Genomic DNA, 20,953 nt, shown 5'->3' with positions numbered 1-20,953 from the left:
GAGTGGGAGGGGAAGAAATAGAGAGTTAGAAACATCGATGAGAGAGAAACATTGATCAGCTGCCTCCTGCACACCCACTACTGGGGATGTGCCCACAATCAAGTTACATGTCCTTGACCAGAATCAAACCTGGGACCCTTTGAACTGCAGGCCAACACTCTATCCACTAAGCCAAATCAGTTAGGGCTAGCAGCAAATATTTTAGCAGCTGATGGTCATGTCATTAGTCTTGGACTGACTTGTCTGGCGTGCGCAACAGGAAATATTTTGCTTTCAGAGAACAAGAAAAATAGGTTTCTTTGCATTACGCTTATTAATTTGTGCAGTTATTCAGTGTCTGGTAAGTTAATGTTCAAGAAAAAATATTAATTTTTATTGAAATGTTCTATTATTTTATTTAATGATTATTCATTTATTTCAGTCCTTTGTATTCAGCATTTCTTTATTGAAATAAACCTATGTTTCTATGAAAATAGAAGTTTTTTTTTTTGGGGGGGGGCACATAAACTTACACCTTGTTGATTTGGCCTATGTTAGCCTTTGAGTTTGACATGCTTAATTAGAATGAGCCCTGACCCAGTGTTTCATTCTTGGTTGGTTTGGTCATACACCAAAAGGTCGCAGGTTCGATCCCCAGTCAGGGTGCATATAGGAGGCAACCAATCAATGTTTCTCTCTCATATCTCTGTCTCTCTCCCTTCCTCTCTCTCTAAAATCAATAAGAACGTATCTTTGGTTAAGGATTAGAATAAATAATTAAGTATGAATGACCTTTTATCATGCTGCCACCCCTCTTGAGCCCTGCAAGTCACAGAAGACCTTGTTGATAACTTTTGGAATATTTCTGTTTTATTACATAACTAGAGGCTCAGTGCGCAAAATTCATGCATGGGTAGAGTCCCTAGCGGCTGCCAGCTGCTGGCTGGGGCCTCCCTTCCTGCAGTTGGCTGGCTTGCCCCACCCCCAAATGGGGTGGGGGTGGCGATTGGGGGTGGAGCTGGACGAGGGAAGGGGCTGCAAGCAGTTGGTGGACCGCCCCGCCCTCTGGTTGAATTCCCAGTGGAGGGGACAGTTTGCATTAGGCTTTTATTATATGAGACATCAATGTGAGCCTAGAAATTTGAGTTCCATTGAGGCCTCACCAAGATTTTATAACAAGCTGGAGGTCCTGTAGAGATAAATTGGTAAACTTTGGGTCTAGGATTAAAGACAGTCACAGTTCCAATTCCCCTCTTCCCTTTTAGTAGAGCAGAGTCCTCACTGGTGTCATCTGGCAGAGAAAAACCTTTTCCAGGAAATTTGTAGATCCTTCATCTGGGACTGGATTTGGAATACACTAAATTTAAGGAATAGAAGATGGAAACCCTCCCCCCCCCCCCAATCCACGTAGGAAGATAGAATTTTTATCCTATTAGTTGGGACTCTTGTTTTCCAGTGAGAGAAACTGAATTTAACATATCTTAAGCACTATAGCAAATTTATTGGCTCATGTGACTAAAAATCCAGGAGGTAGACTCAGCTCTAGGTAGTACTGGTGCAAAGACATACATTTTATGGCCATAGCTGGAACCCTCTCCATCTCTCAGCTCCGCTTTTCTTTGGGTTGGCTTCACTCCCAAACCCCATGTGACAACCTCTTAATCATTTCTTTGTTTAGCTTTCACTAACGTGAGTCTATTTTTTACTTGAAACCAAAGAACTTTACCAAGGCAAATTCCAGTCCCAGAACTCCAGTAGCATCCGGGAAGAAGAAGCTGATGTTGAATGTTGGTGGTTTAGTGTTCCCAGAAGCTGGCCCCTGCTGGTGGCATTTCCTAGGCTCAGAGCTCTTCTCTCCACAACTTACAGGTGAGGCTGAGCCTGTCCTTGGTCCCAATCATCCTGAGCTGCTTGGGTTTTTCAAGGCTTCTGTCCGGGTGAAGATGTGTCATTTATCAAGGCCACAGCAACGCTGCATGATGGGTGCCGCTGGGAGTCCATTACGCGATTTTGCTTATCTTGATTGGGTTTGATACAGGAAACAAAGGAGGAACTGTAGCGTTAGGAAGTATTGAAAAGATGGGAAACTTTGCGATTTTATTTTATTTTTTTAAAAATATATTTTATTGATTTTTTACAGAGAGGAAGGGAGAGAGATAGAGAGCCAGAAACGTCGATGAGAGAGAAACATCGGCCAGCTGCCTCTTGCACACCCCCTACCAGGGATGTGCCTGCAACCAATGTACATGCCCTTGACCAGAATCGAACCTGGGACCTTTCAGTCCGCAGACCGACGCTCTACTACTGAGCCAAACCGGTTTCGGCAACTTTGCGATTTTAAATGGGTAGACTTGAAGGAGGCAAGAGGATGGTCTGTGTGATTATCTGAGTGTGTGTATGTGGAGAGAGAGGGATTTCAAAGAGAGTGAGCACCAGAAACAAGCCCGGAGGCAGGACGTGCCAGGTATGTTCGAGAACAACCCGAGGCCAATGAGGAAGAAGCGGCATGAGTCAGAGTACGAGTGGCGGCAGATAGCAGGGTCAGGTCACAGGGCTTTTACTCCGAGTGAAGAGCTCATTGAACAGGTGTGAACAGAGGAGTGATGCCGAGCTGGTGTGGCTCAGTTGGGTGGAGTGCCATGCCATGCACCAGAGTCACCAGTTCAATTCCTAGTCAGGGCACATGTAGGAGGCACTTCCCTTTCTCTTTCTCTAAAATCAATAAAAACATATTCTTAGGTCTCTCTCACCCTTCCACCCCCACTTCATTCTCCTGCTCCCTAAAAGTGCTTCCTCTAAGACTGTATTCCCAGTCCAGATATAGTCTTGGCCACGTCTCTCTCCATGCCACTCACTGCATGCTGAGCCCCTCGCCTAGGTCTCCAGCCCAGACTGCTGCACAAAGCTCCCTTTTCCATCTGTCTGCTAGGTATTTCCATATGCCTTACTGATACTTGAAATAATGAGCTTTTCTTTAAATTGCCGTCCAGAAATGTGAACCACTTTGCACTCTCCAGGGCAATAGCACTTGTTACCCAAAGTGTGGTCCTCCAACCAGCAACAGAAGCATCTTCTGGGAAGTCAGAAATGCCGGTTTCCGGGCCCCATGCTCGCTAAGTTAGAACCTGAATTTTAACATGACCCGCAGGTGATGAAATGCACCGGCGAGGCGGACAAGCTCTGAGCGAGAACAGACTTCCCCTCTCGCTCCTGTTTCCTCTCCACTCAAAGGGTCTGCGCGCGAGGTGGCTCTATGGTCCTTCGCAGTTGCAATTTGTTAAGCTCATTTCTTATAGATGCAAGCTGAGTCCCTATAAAAAGGCAGCTGACGAAATCGAGGGACGAGCTGTCTGGCTGAACAGCCCTGCTGCCAGCAGCTGGGCTCAGGTAGCCCGGTCAGGAGGAAGCCCTAGATAAGCCTGCTGGGTTTTCCTGGTGCTGGACAGCCTGGCTGACCAGCGTGAGTGGCGCTGGGAAGTAACCGGGCGGCAGGAGGCGCTGCGATTAGCCTGGAGGCGGTGCGCACCGCACGCCCCAGAGGGGATGCAGGGCGCAGAATGGCCTCCGGGCGGCGGTAGGCACTGCGCTGTGCCCCGGGCGCAGAGCGGCCGCAGGGCGGCAGGCGGCGCCCGCGTGGCGGCGGCAGGCTCAGCCTCGCCGCCGGGGACACACCTGGGCAGGTGGGGGCGGGCCCGGGGCGGGCCTGGGGGCGGGGCCCGGCGAGGCTCACAAGAGCCCGCAGCGCGCAGCCCGGAGATGCTCGCGCTGTGCCCGGAGCAGAAAGGAGCGTGCGGATCGCGCACCTGCTCGCGCGGGAGCCTTGGGACCGAGGAAGGTGAGCAGCCGGGTCAGGTCGCACGGCTGCGGGGATCCAGGCGCCGGGGCGGCCGCGGGGTCCCTGGCTTCCTGGACGCCGTCCGCGCGCTGGGTGGCGGTGCCGGGCTGCCTCCGGGTGGCCGGGATGCTGACCGTCGGAGGTCAGTGGGGGTCCAGCTCCCTGGCGTCTGCCCGTGGTGGGGCCCGAAGCTCACCGCTAAGGAGAGGGGTCTCTGCGCCGCTCAGAGAGGGCGCCCGGGGTCCGGGGCGGCGCCTCGCCTCTCCCGGCACCTGCGCAGCCTCTTCCCCGCCCCGAGAGACGCGCAGACCTGACCGCGCTGCCTCTCTCCCTCTGTTGTGTCTTCTCAGCTGTGGTTGCAGAGAAGCAAACCCTCATAGCAGGGTGTCAGTTCTCGCCGCGGGCTCAGCCCCGGCTGTCCGTGGGCCACAGGACAACGCCTGGTGGCTTTGCTCTGGGCGGGCAGGGGCTGTACAGCCCCCCCTCCCCCAAAAAGGAGCTGAGGCTCCTGTTCCCTCATTGGTATGTGGGTAGGCGAGGTCAGGAGTGGGCTGGAAGGCTGCAGTAGAGTCACCGTCTTGAGCCAGGACCCTGGAATTTCAAGGAATCTTTCCTACCTTTTCGACCTTGGGCAGTTACCTCACCTCTGTGCATCTCAGTTTCCTGCCCAGTAGGCATAGTACTAGTAGTTTACATAATTATAGTGAGGATTCAAGATGTAATGTATGAAAGAGTTCAGTAGGGTGCCTGGGGGAAGATTACGGGATCAATAAATGGTGGCTGCTATTATTGTTTTTATTATTATTATTATTATTATTATTATTATTTGAGGACTCCTGGATTCAAATCCCAACTCAGCCACTGTCTAGAGCAGTGATTCTCAACCTTTCTAATGCCACAACCCTTTAATACAGTTCCTCATGTTGTGGTGACCCCCAACCATAAAATTATTTTCATTGCTATTTCATAACTGTAATTTTGCTACTGTTATGAATCATAATGTAAATATCTGTGTTTTCAGATGGTCTTAGGCCACTCTGCTAGCGGTTCTCAACCTGTGGGTCGCCTAAGACCATCAGAAAACACAGGTGTTTACATTACGATTCATTAAAATAGCGAAATTATAGTTATGAAGTAGCAATGAAAATAATCTTATGGTTGAGGGTCACCACAACATGAGGAACTGTATTAAAGGGTCGTGGCATTAGAAAGGTTGGAACCACTGGTCTAGGGTGACCTTGGGCAAGCTGCGGACCTGTGAGTGTGGGCGCCATTGTATGATGGGGGAATCACGGCGCGCACTGGGAAGACGTGGACATGGAATGTGTGGCCACCTGTAAAGTGCTTAGAAGAGTGAATGCTGTGTGTCAGGTACACGATCTCCCATCCGGCACCCTATTTAACCCAGCAGTAGACGTAAGAGCAGCTGCAGTCTTGTTTGCTGTGAAGTTGAGATGTTATTTGTGCAAACATCTATCTGTTTTGCGATGGGAGCGGTGGGCTTCCTTCTTCCCCCTGTAGTGTCATTGACATTGGCAGGTGACCCCGGGCCCGGGTCAGTTCTGCGGGGGCTAATGGGACAGAAGAATCACCGGCGCTGTCTTCAGTGAGAAGAAGGGCTGGAGACGGGAGCTTTCAGAACCACAGCTTCTGCTGAACACTGGCAGAGCCCAAAACCTTTGAGGTGGCAGGAAAATGTACCTAGGGACTTTTTTCTTTCAATTTTTATATCAGGTTTTAAAAACAAACTGCCTTTGGATTATAGTGAGAGAGGAGGTGGGGATAGGCAATATTTTATTAAATGCCAAAAAATAAATTCTATTCCTCTTGCCGAGAGTCTAAGAGCATCGTTCTGAGGGTCCGAGGTCTTCTCCTCCCAGCGGGACAGGTCTCAGTGGCGGGTTCGGTGTGGTCTGTCTGCCCTGCACCACCCCCCAGCACTCCAATTCCTTTACATCCAATTCAAAGGCTAACACAGGCCAAATAAGCAAGGCACTCAGCCTGTGGGCTGTGAGTTTGACATGCTTGCTTCACATCATAACCCTGAAACCCTCTAGCATCATAAGTATGAATGCCTCCAAGTTTTGCCTTAGCTCTAAACTTTGGGCAATATCCCATGGGTTTAGTCGGGGGAAGTAACTTGAGCCTGGAGCCCTGCCTGAAGAATTGGAAGGGGAAACTAAGGTCCTTGTGGAAGACACAGGCCCAAGGGTCGCCTGGGACCACCCTGTATGTCCTGGAGCACGTCCTCAGCTGCCTCTGTCTCCTACGGCAGTGATGGGGGCGGCATCTCCACAAGCTGCCCTCCTTCACTCCAGTGGGACGTGACCACATGACCTGCCCAGTGATGAGGAAGCAAACAGTTCAGAACCCCTTCTCCCTCCTTCTCACTTTAGCCCCAGGAGCTGCTAATTCACTGCCGTGGGTGGAGGCAGCACCCAGCACAACCCCAGCTCTCCGCAGGCATAAACCCTGGTTCTAACCCAGCTCCTCCACTCAACTGCCTGTGCGACCTTGTACAAGTTCCTCTTTTCCCCTCTGTAACACGGAGATAATAACAGTACCTGTAAACCTACCTGATGGGGTTGTTAAAACATGAGATGAGATATTCATGTGTTTACTAGAGGCCTGATGCAAGAAATTCATGCTAGGGGCTCGGCTCTTGAAGCCCCGGCTTTGTCCTGAAGGTTTAGCTGTTCGGTCTAATTAGCATATTAGCTTTTTATTATATATAGGACCGTGGTCAGCAAACTGTGGCTCTCGAGCCACATGCGGCTCTTTGGCCCCGAGTGTGGCTCTTCCACAAAATGCCATGGCCTGGGCGAGTCTATTTTGAAGAAGTGGCATTAGAAGAAGTTTAAGTTTAAAAAATTTGGCTCTCAAAAGAATTTGGCTCTCAATTGTTGTACTGTTGATATTTGGCTTTGTTGACTGAGTTTGCCAACCACTGATATAGGATATCAAGAAAGACTGTATATATTTATGAGACTTATGAGACTATATATATTATAATCATGAGATGACCCTAGATACATGTATATATTATATGTATTCATTTCTAAAAGGAATGTTATTTCACATCGTGGAGTTTCTGTAATTGAGATGCATCATGTACACTGATGAATGTGGTAATTTGCATTCCAACACTCTCCCCCAAACAAAGCTGTTATTAAATCGGTGTGTGTTCTATCTTAGAATCAAGGAAATGTGGCACAGCCGCTGGCAGATATTAAGTGGCCAATAGTTGTAGCTTTTGTTAAAATAGGAGCCTCGGAAACACTAAGATCTGGACTGTAAAGGGAGGAAAGGAAGCCGAAACGAAACAGAAACTCTCCACTTCCAGTAAAGCAGCAGAGTGCTGGGAGGACCTGGAAGGCAGGGCTGAACACGATCTAAGGGGATGTCAGGAAGCTCTCTTGGGAGAGGTTATCTGTCAGAATCCGTGGCAGGTGCTTGCCCTGTGCCAGCCCCTGAGCTGGGCACCAGGGGGCAGGATGAGCTAGGAAGGCTGCCCTCCCAGAGGCAACAAGGCGCAGGGGGCAATCCTAGAAAGCTCGGTAGGCGCTGCAGGGCTGACCCGCGGCCTGAGCACCAGGTGAAAGTGCCTTCTCCCGCCCTGTGATCGGTGGACCCTCCCCGCCCCCACGCGCTGGGCCAGGGGTGCAGGACGGGAAGGCAGCTCTCTGGCAGCTGTGGTGCCCCAAAAACAAAGATCCTGGACAGGGGCCAGGGCAGGCTGTCCAGCCCACAGCGGGACAAAGGGCACGTGGGCACCTCCAGGGACAGGCCAGTGGGCGGGCGGGGTGAGCTCACCTGCTTTTCTTCTCAGTCCCTCCAGCCTGACTGCCTGTCCACGTGCCGCCCTCGCCATGGCTCCTGGAGAGAAGATCAAAGCCAAAATCAAGAAGAACCTGCCTGTGAGGGGGCCTCAGGCGCCCACCATTAAGGAGCTGATGAGGTGGTACTGTCTGAAGACCAACACCCACGGCTGCCGCCGCATCGTGGTGTCCCGCGGCCGCCTCCGCCGCCTGCTCTGGATCCTGTTCACGCTGACGGCGGTGGCGCTGATTTTCTGGCAGTGTGCCCTCCTAGTGCTCTCCTTCTACACCGTCTCAGTCTCCATCAAAATCCACTTCCAGAAGCTGGATTTCCCTGCAGTCACCATCTGCAACATCAACCCTTACAAGTAAGAGGCAGGGGCGGGGGCCGGCATGGGGTCAGGCCCTCCTGAAGGGGTCCCTCCAGCCTGCGGACATGTGCTGTAGGCAAATTGCCCTCTCCCAGCCTCTAAATCTGTACCAGGTTTTCTGTCCATCAGCTGCTTCTGAGGATGGGCTGGCTCAGGGAACACAGGGGAAGGCTGCAAGGATCAGTTTGGCTTGGAGGCTGAATCTGGGATGAGCTATCCCACCTTAGACACACACACACACACACACACACACACACGCATGCACACACATGGCTCAGCTTAGCCTTGTCTCCTGAGCTCTCCAAGCTCACGCCCTCACTCTCCCCAGATATGAGCTCATGGCTGACTCAGAAGTTGCACCCAGGTGACTTCCGGAAGCATCTCAGCTTCCCCAAGTGCTCACCTGAGTGAACCCAGCCCACTATTTGAGGTCATTGGGCTCTGGGGAGAATCAGGCCTCGGTACTTGCTCTGTCCCCTGCCACAGACCCTGTTTTATTTTATTTATTTAAATATATCTTATTGACTCTTTTACAGAGAGGAGGGAGAAGGATAAAGAGTTAGAAACATCGATGAGAGAGAAACATCAATCAACTGCCTCCTGCAAACCCCCTCCTGGGTGTGTGCCTGCAACCAAGGCGCATGCCCTTGACCAGAATTGAACCAGGGACCTTTCAGTCCAAAGGGCGAAGCTCTATCCACTGAGCTGAACCTGTTTCGGCTACAGGACCTGTTTTAAATGGGTCACTGGTGTCCTTGAGATTCTTAAAAACTGATCTGTGAGGCAGATCAGACTCCGGTAGAATTTGTCCAAGCAGGTGTGGGGTGGAGAGAAAGGGAGCAAGGCAGGAAGTCTCACAGGAGCTGCCTGGGCCAGAGTCATGTCTAAGACTCAGTCCCACCTCAAAGTCTTTCTTTTCTTTTTTCTTTCTCCACCTCCTTTCTAACTTTTTTCCCTACTTTCCCCCTTCCTTCCTTCCTTCCTTCCTTCCTTCCTTCCTTCCTTCCTTCCTTCCTTCCTTCCTTCCTTCCCTCCCTCCCTCCCTCCCTCCCTCCCTCCCTCCCTCCCTCCTTCTTTCTTTCTTTCTTTCTTTCTTTCTTTCTTTCTTTCTTTCTTTCTTTCTTTCTTTCTTTCTTTCTTTCTTCTGTTCATTATTTGTTCCCTAATCATCTATAAATTGTGGTATGATATGGGGCATAGAACTGAGAACCCAAACACAGTCTTTGTCCTAATAGAACTGACATTGTACTGGAAGAGTGAAAAGCTGACAAATACAATGAACACTAATACAACTAAGAATACTGACCGTTAGTTCAATAGGCATAATAAACTCATTGACTCTGCCTACTAACCCCATGTTAGAGTTGGGGAAACGAGACATGGAAATGACTTGTCCAAGCTGACACAGCCAGAACCAGGTTAGGGAACTGGAACCTAGGTGACTGGCTCAATTACTATGCACAGAACAAGGAGGAGGGGAGAGTGAAGGAGACTAAGATTACTTGGTACTGTGAAGGGTGGTGTCATGTTTCCGTCACTTGAGTCCTGTATCATTCTTCTGTGTTTTTGAGGTTGTCAAGGCAACAGTTACACCTCTTCCTTCCCAGCTCTGACTGGAGGAGAATCAGAGGGCAAGGGCAAGTGTGCCAGGTGGAAATGAAGCCTGCCCCCTGGGTACACCCCCCCTTACCAGTGGCTTGTTTATAGGAGGCACTTACAGTCACCACTCTGGAAATGATGGTTGAGACAAACTCATTAACACACCCCAAGAGCAAGCAGACAGTGACGGCAGAGGTGAAGCCAGAGGTCACACAGGGTACACAGAAGCTGTCCCCACTCAGGCCAGTGGTCACTTGGGATGGGACAAATCGTAAAAGGCCTGATCTCCTTGGCCAGTGGCCAGGAGCAGTGGGCTCAAGGCTGGCACATGTGGAGGAAAGCAGCAGGGAGAAGTGCCAGCCTTGTGCCAGAGGGGCTTCCGCTCTCCCTGACTCCCTCTCTCCACCTTGGCAGGTACAGCGCCGTGAGGCCCCTTCTAGCAGACTTGGAGCAGGAGACCAGAGCAGCCTTGAAGACCCTGTATGGCTTCTCAGAGATCGAGTCTCGGAAACGCCGAGAGGCAGAGCCCAGGAGTTCGGCGTGGGAGGGCACCCAGCCCAAGTTCCTCAACCTGATCCCACTGATGGTCTTCAATGAGGGTGAGACCAGCAAGGCCACAGACTTCCTCACCGGGCGGAAGCGCAAAGTCAGTGGGAGCATCATCCATAAGGCAGCGGACGTCATGCATGTCCAAGAGTCTAAGGAGGTGGTGGGATTCCAACTGGTGAGTACTCGCTCATGGTTTGGAGCATGGGGTGGGCTGCAGACAGTGGTCAGGGAGGTGTCTCCTTTGACATTAGCCCCATGGTCCCATGGGAGGAAACACTCAGGGTGAATGAGCTACAGACAACTAAAATGGATGCACTATCTTAAGCAGAAAGCAAATGTCTTAGGTGGTCAGTAGTTCACCTAAGGACAGAAATTAGGGAAGATCCAGGGCTCTTGGTGACAAGAGTAATTTCGGATACTGCTGTTGGGCTAAATAAGCTTCAAGTAGTTTTAGTCTTTTTAATTCAACCATGAAGGTGGTTTCACATCCCATCTTGGGATATCTGATTGGCTAAGCTTGGATCCCTTGCTGGCTCACAGAGGCGGGGACCTTGATAGACAGCCTCATGAGACTGTATCCACAGGGGGAACTGAAACTCCACCAAAGCAAAATAGGGGCACAGACACCAGAAAGAAGAAATAAAAGCAGAAACACTCAGTGTTCCCTGCATTGCTTGCTTTTGTGGGGGACACACACCTGATCTCTTCTTCTTAGTCCCATTTGAGGGGCTCAAAAAAAAAAAAAAGTAGCCATTTGTCAAAAATGAGATTCATTACCTACCTTTTTGGGCAAACTCCACCACTACTGTCCTCTGCGTGCTCCAGCCTCCACTACAGGAGGAGAGCTACTTCCATACCTTCTAGCCTTGAGTGCTGATTGTGAGACCTCCTGACTCCAGTCCCAGGCCCTGAAGAAGTGGCCTTCTCTCTCAATCACTGAGACTTTTCAAAGTCTTCCTGGGTTCTTTCCTAAATGCCCACAATGTTCTTGATTCTCAAATCAACCCTTTGGTGGCTGTCTCTTAGGAGAGTGTTTAAGCCCTGCATGATGAGGGCATCTGGGTTGTACCACAATTTCCCTATAAAACTCGCATTATTGTATTTTTAATACATATGTTTATTGATTTCAGAGAGGATGGGGCGGGGGGGAAGAGAGAGATAGAAACATCCATGATGAGAGAAAATCATTGATTGGCTGCCTCATACATGCCTCCCCAATGGGGATCGAGCTCACAACTTGGGTATGTGCCCTGGCCAGGAATTGAACCATGACCTCCTGGTTCATAGGTCAACACTCAACCACTTAGCCTCACCAGCCAGGCTTATATATTTTAAATGCTGCTCTTCCCAATGACCATGTGAGGTGAGGAAGGATGGTATTTTCGTCAACATTTTGTAGTGAAATGATGGGTATATAGTGCTTTGCCCAAGATCCTGCAGAGAAGCAGTGTCAGAATCTGGGCTACAATTCAGAGATTTAGACTGTGGGGCCAATAGGAACTCAGTAGTGATATTGGCCAAAGCCCTGATGTGTGGGGTCCTGAAGGAGCTAGTTCTGCTTTTCACCTGGTAGGGAGTCATTCCTCCTCACCGACTCCTTTCTTGATCCTTGGGGCTTCAGGATGAAGTCCCTCAGCACCCAGATGTAAGAAGCCCATTCCTTGCCCAGGGACCCCCTCCTGTTCCCCTGGCATCTGGTCTGGAGTCTGTTTCTCATCCTTCCAGTCCTGTTGCAGGCCAATACTGGGGCTGATGGCTTCAGGCTCATGTCTCCTCTTATTCCCAGTGTTCGAACGGCACGTCCCACTGTGCTGTCTACACCTTCAGCTCGGGGGTCAATGCCATCCAGGAGTGGTACAAGCTGCACTACATGAACATCATGGCGCAGGTGCCTCTGGAGAAGAAAATCAACATGAGCTACTCTGCAGAGGAGCTGGTGGTTACCTGCTTCTTTGACGGGGTGTCCTGTGATGCCAGGTCAGTAGAGGCAGGCTGCTCTCTCAGCCCCCGGGCCGGTAGTTCTGAATGCTGGCCCCTTGCATGCGCTTGCAGCTCAGCTTTAGGTCGGGGGAGGGAATGGTAGGCAGGCTTCTCATTGGCCCGCCCTTTGGAGAACAGCTACACAGGAGCTAGGCTTCAGACCAAGCATGTCAGACTACAAAGCTAACACAAGCCAAATAAGCAAGGTTAAAGTGTATGTGGGCAAGAATCACAAAAGCTTCAATTTTCATACAAACATAGATTTATTTTAATAGAGACATGCTGAATACAAAGGGCTGAAATAAGTGAGTAATCCTGTCTAATAAAGAGGTAATATGCAAATTGACCAACACTCCAACACACAAATGGCCACCCCCATGTGGTCAAAGATGGCTGCCCCAATGTGGATACAAGATGGCCACCATAAAATGGGGGAGGGCAGTTGTGGGTGATCGGGCCAGCAGGGGAGGGAAATTGGGAGGAACTTGTCTGAAAGGGAGGGCAGTAGGAGGCAATCAGGTCTGCAGGGAGGACAGTTGGGGGGGAGCCAGGCTTGCAGGGGAGGGAAGTTGTGGGGGAACCAGGCCTGTAGGGGAGAGCAGTTGGGGGGGACCAGGCTGACAGGGGAGGGCAGTTAGGGGCAATCTGGCTGGCAGGGGAGTGGTTAGGGGGTGATCAGGCTTGCAGGCAGAAGTGGTTAGGAGCAATCAGGCAGATAGGCAGGAAGGCAGACATGTGAGCAGTTGGGAGCCAGCAGTCCTAGATTGTGAGAGAGATGTCCAACTGCCCTCAAGGGGTCCCAGATTGGAGAGGGTGCAGGCTGGGCTGAGGGATACCCCCACAGTGCACGAATTTCATGCACCAGGCCTTTGGTCATTAACATAAAATAATAGAACATTTTAATAAATATTAATATTTTTTCTTGAACATTAACTTAGCAGACACTGAATAACTGCACAAACAGATAAACATAATGCAAATAAACCTATTTTTCTTGTTCTCTGGAAGTGAAGTATTTCCTGTTGCTCACACCAAACAAGTCAATCCAAGACTAATGACATGGCATTCAGCTGCTAAATATTCACTGCTAGTATTAGTTGAGAGAAATGGTGCGCCTGCACGTAAGGCATGTAAGGGAAATGAATGCAACACGATGATAGTAATTAGTCATTAGTGAATGTTGTAGTTAGTTATTAATAATTATGTACAACAGGATATTGTAAAAACTAAGTTACAAAATTTTTATTAAGACGTTTCCTACATACATTATATTAGCTGGGCCGCAAAAACACGGTATTTGTTGTGGGCTGAGAGTTTGACATGCTTGCTCTAGAGTCAGTGAGGAAGGTTGAGATGGTGCAGAGTCAAAATATCCTTAATCTCAGTAAAGTGCTTATAGAAGCAAACGTAGATGGCAGACATACAGCCTTGTCTATTGCCATCATACATACCAATGATCAAGAGCCACTGATTTAGCATAGAGGAAGGGAAGGAAGGGTGAGGGAAGAAGAGAGAGAGGAAGGAGAGAGGAAGGAAGGGAGGAGGGAGGTCTGTGATCTTCTCTGAGGATCATGTCTTAGGACTGGGGATTGGGATAGAAAAACATCAATTGGCTGAGAACTTCAAGAATAAAGGACTTTGGGGCAGGCATGTGGCATACGAAATACCAAGTCAGGATAGAGACAGAGGCAAGCAGATTAAGAGGGAGAACAGAAAGCAGAGCGCAGGTCTTCATCAGCATGGTCAGCCTGAGGAGAGGCCTGTGTGTCATCTCACAGGAAAGTTGGGAGAAGTGGGCCCTGAGTGTCCTCCATTGTTCACAAAAGTGTGAGCCACGTTAGCACTGCCCCTTCTCAACCGTGTTCTTCCTCCGCAGGAACTTCACCCTCTTCCACCATCCGATGTATGGGAACTGCTACACCTTCAACAACAAGGAAAACGAGACTACCCTCAGCACCTCCATGGGGGGAAGCGAGTACGGTAAGACCTGCACCAGGAGATCCTGTCAGCAGCCAGCCGGGGGCGCTAGGTCTCCCAGAAGTGCAGGAACTCCCACGGCCAGAAACCAAGGCACTTTCCCTGTGGCAGTGTGTCCAGCATCGATGTTGGTCCCTTCTCTCCTGGTGTCTTTCCCTCTTTGACATCTCCTCTTTACCTTTGAGAGAGCAGTTGCGACCCGGCTGGGGTTTCTTCTCTGGGAATCCACTCTGGTTTAAGCTCGGAGCTGGAGTGAGTAATGCTGGGCAGGCACTTCCAGACGGACTTAAACCAGATAGACTGAACAGGAGATTAGGGAGGCAAACACTTACCTTGATCTTGGCTAAAGTGACAGATACTGGAGCCAAAACCTAGCTCTGCCACTCACTGTGTACCGTGTACAAGTCACTGCACTCGTGCCAAGTGGGGACAATAGCAATGGCTCCGAGGGCAGGCCAGTGAGCAGACAGCTGTGTGAAGCCTCAGGACAGCACCTGCACGCTGGGTCAGCGGCCCAGGCTGCCATGACAAAGGATCACCGCCCAGGGGCCTCGTGCACTGACACTGTTCCTGATGGTTCTGGGCTGGAGGTCCATGGTGAGGGTGCTGGCAGGTTCGGTTTGGGTGAGGTTTCTCTTCCTGGCTTGCAGGTCGGACACCTTTTCATTGGGTCCTCGTGCAGCCTTTGCTCACACGGCCTTTCCTGTGCGTGCAGAGAGCTTGCAGGTGCCTCCTCCTCCTCTGTCGGGAGAGGTGTCCTGTGGATCAGGGCCCCACCCTATGGCCTCACTTAACCTTAATATCGGTCCCCTCTCCGTGCAGTCACCCGGGGTTAGGGTCTCCCCATTGGAATGTGGGAGAAGGGACACAATCCAGTCTACAGCACACACAAAGCACCTTACGTCCAGCTGTGCTTGTCATCGCCGCTCTAACCGCATCGCGTGGTGCTGCTCTACCAAGACCGGTGTGCCGGCTCCAGGGGGCTCGCTGCTACCCCCAGGGCTGCTGTCCACTGCTCTCCAGCGAGGTCTGGAGGGAGGCAGGGCTCAGCACACTGGCCGCTTCCCCACAAAGAGGAGCCTTGAAAGGGCCCGAGCAAACTGAGCAGGATGGTGCGCAGCGCGCTCCGAGGCGGCCAGGGCTGCTCACGGAGGCACACACCTCTCGGGTCCCGGCCTTTGTTGCTGTGCAGTCCGGGTCCTCACTGAATGCAGGGCCGCGTGGCTCAGGGCGCCCGCTGCGGCCAAAGCCTCCCACGGGCTGGCTCCGCTCCTGGGGACTGTGGGAAGTCGAGCAAATCACTTCCCCACGAAGCTGGGCTTCGTCCTTTATGAAAGAGCAACTCCCCAAGCTCTCTTCCTTCAGCCGTAGAGGCCCTGCTCCTTCACTCATTTACCAACTACCGCCCTGTGCCAGGCCCTCCCCGGTGCCAGGGACAAAGTGTTGGACGGGACAGACGCCTGCCTGCTTCCAGGGAACTTGCATTTCAGTAAAGAAACAGATAGCCAATGAGCAGACAAGCTCAGACGCCTCGCGGCTACCAATTCCTGCCAGCGCTGTGCCTGGACACGCAGCAGAGGGGAGGAGGGAGGTGCTGGGTCAGGATGCAGTTTGGTTTCAGCCCAGAGCGTCCGAAAGGCGGCTGTCTCCGAGTGTCCTGGCGGGCAGAGCAGACTGAGGAGGAAAGGACTTGCTTGGTGTGTGCTAAAACAGAAAGGTGTGAGCTTGGAGCTTCTGGGGGAGAGGAGAGCAGGCTGAGGAAGGGGCGCGGGTGTGTGTGTGTGTGTGGGGGGGGCGGGTTGGGGGCTGTGACACCAAACAGCTGCCAGCCCAGCCAGGCCGGTGGGTTCTGTGGCATTCTGTCCAGTGAGGCCTTCTGTCCAGTGAGGTGTTACCGAGGAGTTTCAGACGCTGATCTTCCCTGACTTCTGTGATTGGATTTTTCTAGAGAGAGTGGAGGGGAGAGAGGAGGGGGAGAGAGAGACATCAATGGGTTGCCTCCCATACATGTGCCCTGACCAGGGCCAGGATTGAGCCTGCACCGAGGTACATGCCCGTGACACATGACCCTGCTGTCCCCAGGCCGACGTCCTAAACACTGAGCCAAACGAGCTCGAGCAAACTGATTCCTGGCTTTAAAAGGAAGGTCCCTCCTGCTGCTGGCGCAGAGTGGACAGCTAGGCCAGCGGCCAGATCCTCCGCCAGCGCCCAGCTCTCCCCCGGGCCCCACACCCTGTGCTCAGCAGAGCTCCCCATCTGAGGGACCACGCGGAGGGCATGTCTTGGCCGGGGAGCCGTTTCTTGAAGCGCAGTATAATTTTGAGTCCCTGCTTTGAGGCTCCCCCCAACCCCCCGCACCCCTGCGTAGCTTCCAGAGGAGCCCTGTCCACCTTCCACTTTGGTGAGGTCCCCACGGTGAGGCAGGCTGCCCCGCGCATGCTCTCCAGCCTGTGACCACAACGAGCCCTTTGTCCTCCCAGGGCTGCAGGTCATCTTGTACGTAAACGAAGAGGAGTATAACCCCTTCCTGGTGTCCTCCACCGGGGCTAAGGTGATTGTGCACCGGCAGGATGAGTACCCCTTCATCGAGGACGTGGGCACGGAGATCGAGACGGCCATGGCCACCTCCATAGGGATGCACCTGGTAAGAGGACAGCCTGGTTCCTGTAGATTCGGCGGGAAGCACAGGTGCTTCCCGGGGAGCCAGGGAGGTGCAGCTTGTGGGAGAGAGTGTTGGTTTCAAAGGCAGCGTGGCCCTGTGTTCCCAGGGTTCACCCCTGGCTGCCCGCTGCTGACCAAAACCTGTCCTTGTCTCTCCTGTGCGAGGGAACAAGGACAGGGTGCCGCTGGGGAAAGAGTGGAAGGAACCTGCCCTGTTCCAAAGACAGACACCAGCAATTATGCTGCCTGTGCTGGACACAGGCACCAGACGCTAGCTCCATACCGCAGTAACGGGAACAGCAGGGTGACGCCTTCTTTTGTGGGCCATCTAGGGCCTGGGAGGCGTGTGAGCCACTATTTAGAGGTTAATGGAAAGTCACTGGTCAGAAGAACTATTCAGCCCATCACACTTCCCAGTTCCACTTAATTTACCAAGAACCCCTTCTCCCTCAAGTCTCAGACTTTCTCTGACCCATTGGGTGCCGGGAGCCCTCACACCTGTCCATCTGCACTGCGGCTGCCATCCTGCGTCAGGCACGCTCAGTGGGAGCAGAGGGCCTCGGGAAAAGAGTACTTCTTGTTTGCAGGCCTGCATCTCTTATGCCAGTGCACCTCCTTCTCCCCTCACTTCCCCCCTTCTCTTTCTGATAGAATGATCCTTATTTAAAAAATCATTTCTATTACTGTTTACATTCAACATTACTTTATATTGGTTTCAGGAATACAGCACTGTGGACAGACAGGGTACAATCACTCTTAAGAATGTATTTAAAGGGAACGTATACACAAAGTAAGAAACCCACCCCATAGTCAGTATCTCACTTCCACCCCTGGCCAACAGCCCCCTTCCTCTCAGGCTGCTTCTGAGTCTCGGCAGGGATGCCATCATCTTCTTCATGTATGTGCACCAGGCCAAGCATTTTTCCTCTTATGTAAGTTCAAAATACTGTTATGCTTCATTTTCCACTTGACCCTATAGCGTGGCAATGGTTCCTTATTAGCACACTCAGACCTGCCTCATCCTTCCTAAGGACCCAGCTGTCCATTTGTGGAGGAGTTATCGAGCAACTCCCTCTTGGTAGACATTAGGTCCTTTCCAGGCACAGCTAAAAGCAGCGGTGTGGTGTGGCGTGGCATGGCATGGCGTGGCGTGGCGTGGCGTGGCGTGATGTGATGTGTATTTATCTGATTACTTCCTACAAGTATAGCAAAGAGCATGTGTCTATGAAACCATCTACATGCTCACCAGCAATGTGTCAGAGTAGCTGGTTTCCCACACTTTCACCAACATGGGTATGAACCAACTTTTCATCTTGGCTAATCTGTTAAGACAAAAATAGTATCTATTATAATTATCAGTTTAATTGACAATCCTTAGTGGCATTTTTTATACCTTCTCTTATCTCCAACCTAATGTCCCAATTAAAGTCCTTAGCTTTCTTGCCTCACGAATTTGTCCTCCAGAGCAGTGATTTCCAAACCTGAGTTTGGAAACCTTGGATCTTCTGAGTCAGAGACTCTGAGAGACGAGCCCAAGGACAAGTATTTTTCCCAAGCCCCAGTGGTTATTCCAAGAGCAGCCAACCCAGGAACCTCAGCGTTAGGAGCCTGAGTAGCTCCACAAGAAAGGAGAAGCAAAGTACGTCTCCCCAAACAAAAGCAAAGCTAGAATGCCACAAAAGGCTTAGCACAGCCATACCCGATGGCTTTATGTTGGCTTAGAAAGTGATGTGGTGGACATTGGGGCTGATCTGTCCACCCATTGCTTATTCACTCAGCAAGCATTTCTGAGCCCTTCTGTGTGCCAGACATGGGGACCATATCAGTGCGGAAGATGCTGTGCCTGTCCTGTTGGCACATAGGGTCCAGCAGAGAGGACCAATAACAAACAGAAGGTTACGCAGGTGGTTAATTACAATCACTGCTAGAAGCCCATGCACGAAATGCATGCAAGGGCTTTGGCCCTGGCCCCGCTTGCCGAGACTCTGTCAGGAAGGAAGGATATCCAGTCTAATTAGCATACTACTCCTTTATTATTATAGACTAGAGGCCTGGTGCATGAAATTCACACACAGGGTGGGGAGAGGGGGAAAGGGTGTCCCTCAGCCAGCTTGCACCCTCTCCAATCTGGGACCCCTGTAAGGATGTCTGACTGCTTGTTTATTGGACCTAAATGGGCAATTGGGCATCCCTCTCACAATCCAGGACTGCTGACTCCCAACTGCTCACCTGCCTGCCTTCCTGATTGACCCTAACTGCTTCTGCCTACCATCCTGATCACTCCCCTGCCAGCCTGTTTGCCCCTAACTGCTCTCCCCTGCAGGCCTGGTCACCCCTAACTGCCCTCCTCTGCTGGTCTAATCACCTACAACTGCCCTCTCTTTCAGGCCTGGTCCCTCCCAACTGCCCTCCTCTGCTGGCCTGAGCCCTCTCAACTGCTCTCCCCTGCTGGTCATCTTGTGGCAACCATCTTGTGTCCACATGGGGGCAGCCATCTTGTGTGTTGGAGTGATGGTTAATTTGCATATTACTCTTTTATTAGATATGATAAGTGCTAAGAAGGACAAAGTCAGGACCCTTGGGAGCAGATCATGTGGATGCCTGACCGAGGGCTCTTTTTAATGGTGGGTTATTTAGGGAGTTCAAGGACTGCTTTCCTGAGGAAGTGATATTGAAGTTAGACAACAAAGATCATGGGCTGTAATGGTGATATTCCAGAGGACATTTGTGGGGTCACCACCTCATGGTGTCCCATCAAAAGGCAGCCCTGGACAAGAAATGCTATCAGATGGTGGCCTGCTGCTCTGAGGAGGCGAGTTATGTAAGGGCTGTGTTTCATCCACTGGGGGAAGTACGTTCTGACGTGAGAAGTGTCCTAAACCAACTTGGCTGTGTGAATGCTGATTGCCCAAGAATCAGATCTTGAACTGGGGCTTGAGAAGGCTGTGGCACCACTCAAGGAGCTGAGTCACTGATTCCTGATCACCAGCAAGTCACCAGATCAGCACAGCGAACATGCTGAGCCCACCCCTCCCCCGCCCTGCAGTTTCACCTGTATGCTGGGAGGACCTGGCCTTGCAGCGCATCCTTACCCTAACCACCCTCTCCTTGCCTTCTGCCGCTCACAGGATCTGCAGACTAGGGAGACTTACAAGAACCAAGGAATTCTGCCCTCTGGTTTTTTTCTGCTCTGAGCTTAGAAATACCCACCACATTGTTAAGCAGATATTCTCTTTGCCAGTGGTGGGTAAACAAAGACATGGGTGGGTTTACTGCTATGCCTAATTTGAGATGTACAAAACCAAAGCCACAGAGCAGGGTCAGTCAGCTCTAGTTCTGATTTATGATCATTTACAACAACAAAAAAAACAGGGATTAGACAGAGGTCAGTAGGGAGTCATTAAGAATAAGTCCAAACAAACCAGGCTTCCTTCCTTTCTTATCTATGTTTTTTTTTTTGTTGTTTGTTTGTTGGATGGGCATGTTAAGCTGGTAGACTCAGTAGTTGCTTAGGCGATGAGTTAACAAAATCTCCTTCATGCGTGGTGGACTCTGTGTCCAAAGACTGGATTTTCAGAGATGAACACATTAGAACATCTACTCAAAGGTCTTACTTTCATGAGCAAAGACAGCACACCTTTGCAATGCAGTCCTTAGCTCTGCAGGAACAGGGACCTTCTCTGCCTTATTTCCAAGCTGCCGGTCGTCGAAGATAGCAGGTCCCAAGTAAATATTACTGATGGGTGGGTGGGTGGGTGGGTGGGTGGAAGCGCAGACAGAAGCTGTGGGTGAAGGCTTTCTAGATGAGGAAATTTTGAAGGACAAGTGTGGGTCAAGCACTGTCAGGGCAGGGTAACCCAGACAAAAGCCAGTTACAACATGGTCGCAGAGAGAATTGCAAGCCAGGGAGAGAAACCTTCTGAAAAAACACCTTGGCTGAAGGTAATCAGGAGCCTGGTGGCAGCTCATTTTCCGTAATTATAGAAAGGAATGATTAGTATCTTAATGAAGGCAATGGCTGTGGGGATGAGCAGAAGTGAATGGATTTGAAAGCAAATACAGAGCTTGCCAACCAAGGCCAGCCAGGAAGGGCCAGGCAAGTTAGATTGGTGTGTAGGTGCTGGCTTGGCAGCGGGCGGATGGAGGTGCCAGGCTGAGTTAGGGACTGCAAGAGGAGGGGTGAG

General features: G+C 51.1%; 1 protein-coding gene across 1 annotated transcript in view; it reads left to right on the top strand.

Moving 5' to 3' along the window:
• The first annotated feature begins 3,696 nt into the window (after positions 1-3,696).
• Positions 3,697-20,953, top strand: part of SCNN1G (sodium channel epithelial 1 subunit gamma) — a 27,307-nt gene continuing 10,050 nt past the window's right edge. Inside the window, exons 1-6 of the mRNA XM_036460217.2 lie at positions 3,697-3,814; positions 7,653-8,000; positions 10,017-10,326; positions 11,938-12,128; positions 14,008-14,111; positions 16,589-16,752. Coding sequence (XP_036316110.1) covers positions 7,684-8,000; positions 10,017-10,326; positions 11,938-12,128; positions 14,008-14,111; positions 16,589-16,752 — 1,086 coding nt within the window. The 5' untranslated portion in view covers positions 3,697-3,814; positions 7,653-7,683. The remainder of the gene's footprint in view (positions 3,815-7,652; positions 8,001-10,016; positions 10,327-11,937; positions 12,129-14,007; positions 14,112-16,588; positions 16,753-20,953) is intronic.

Source organism: Pipistrellus kuhlii, unplaced genomic scaffold (genome assembly GCF_014108245.1).
Source record: "Pipistrellus kuhlii isolate mPipKuh1 unplaced genomic scaffold, mPipKuh1.p scaffold_m20_p_31, whole genome shotgun sequence".
Classification (NCBI taxonomy): Eukaryota; Metazoa; Chordata; class Mammalia; order Chiroptera; family Vespertilionidae; genus Pipistrellus; species Pipistrellus kuhlii.
This window is presented reverse-complemented; position numbering and strand designations above follow the sequence as displayed.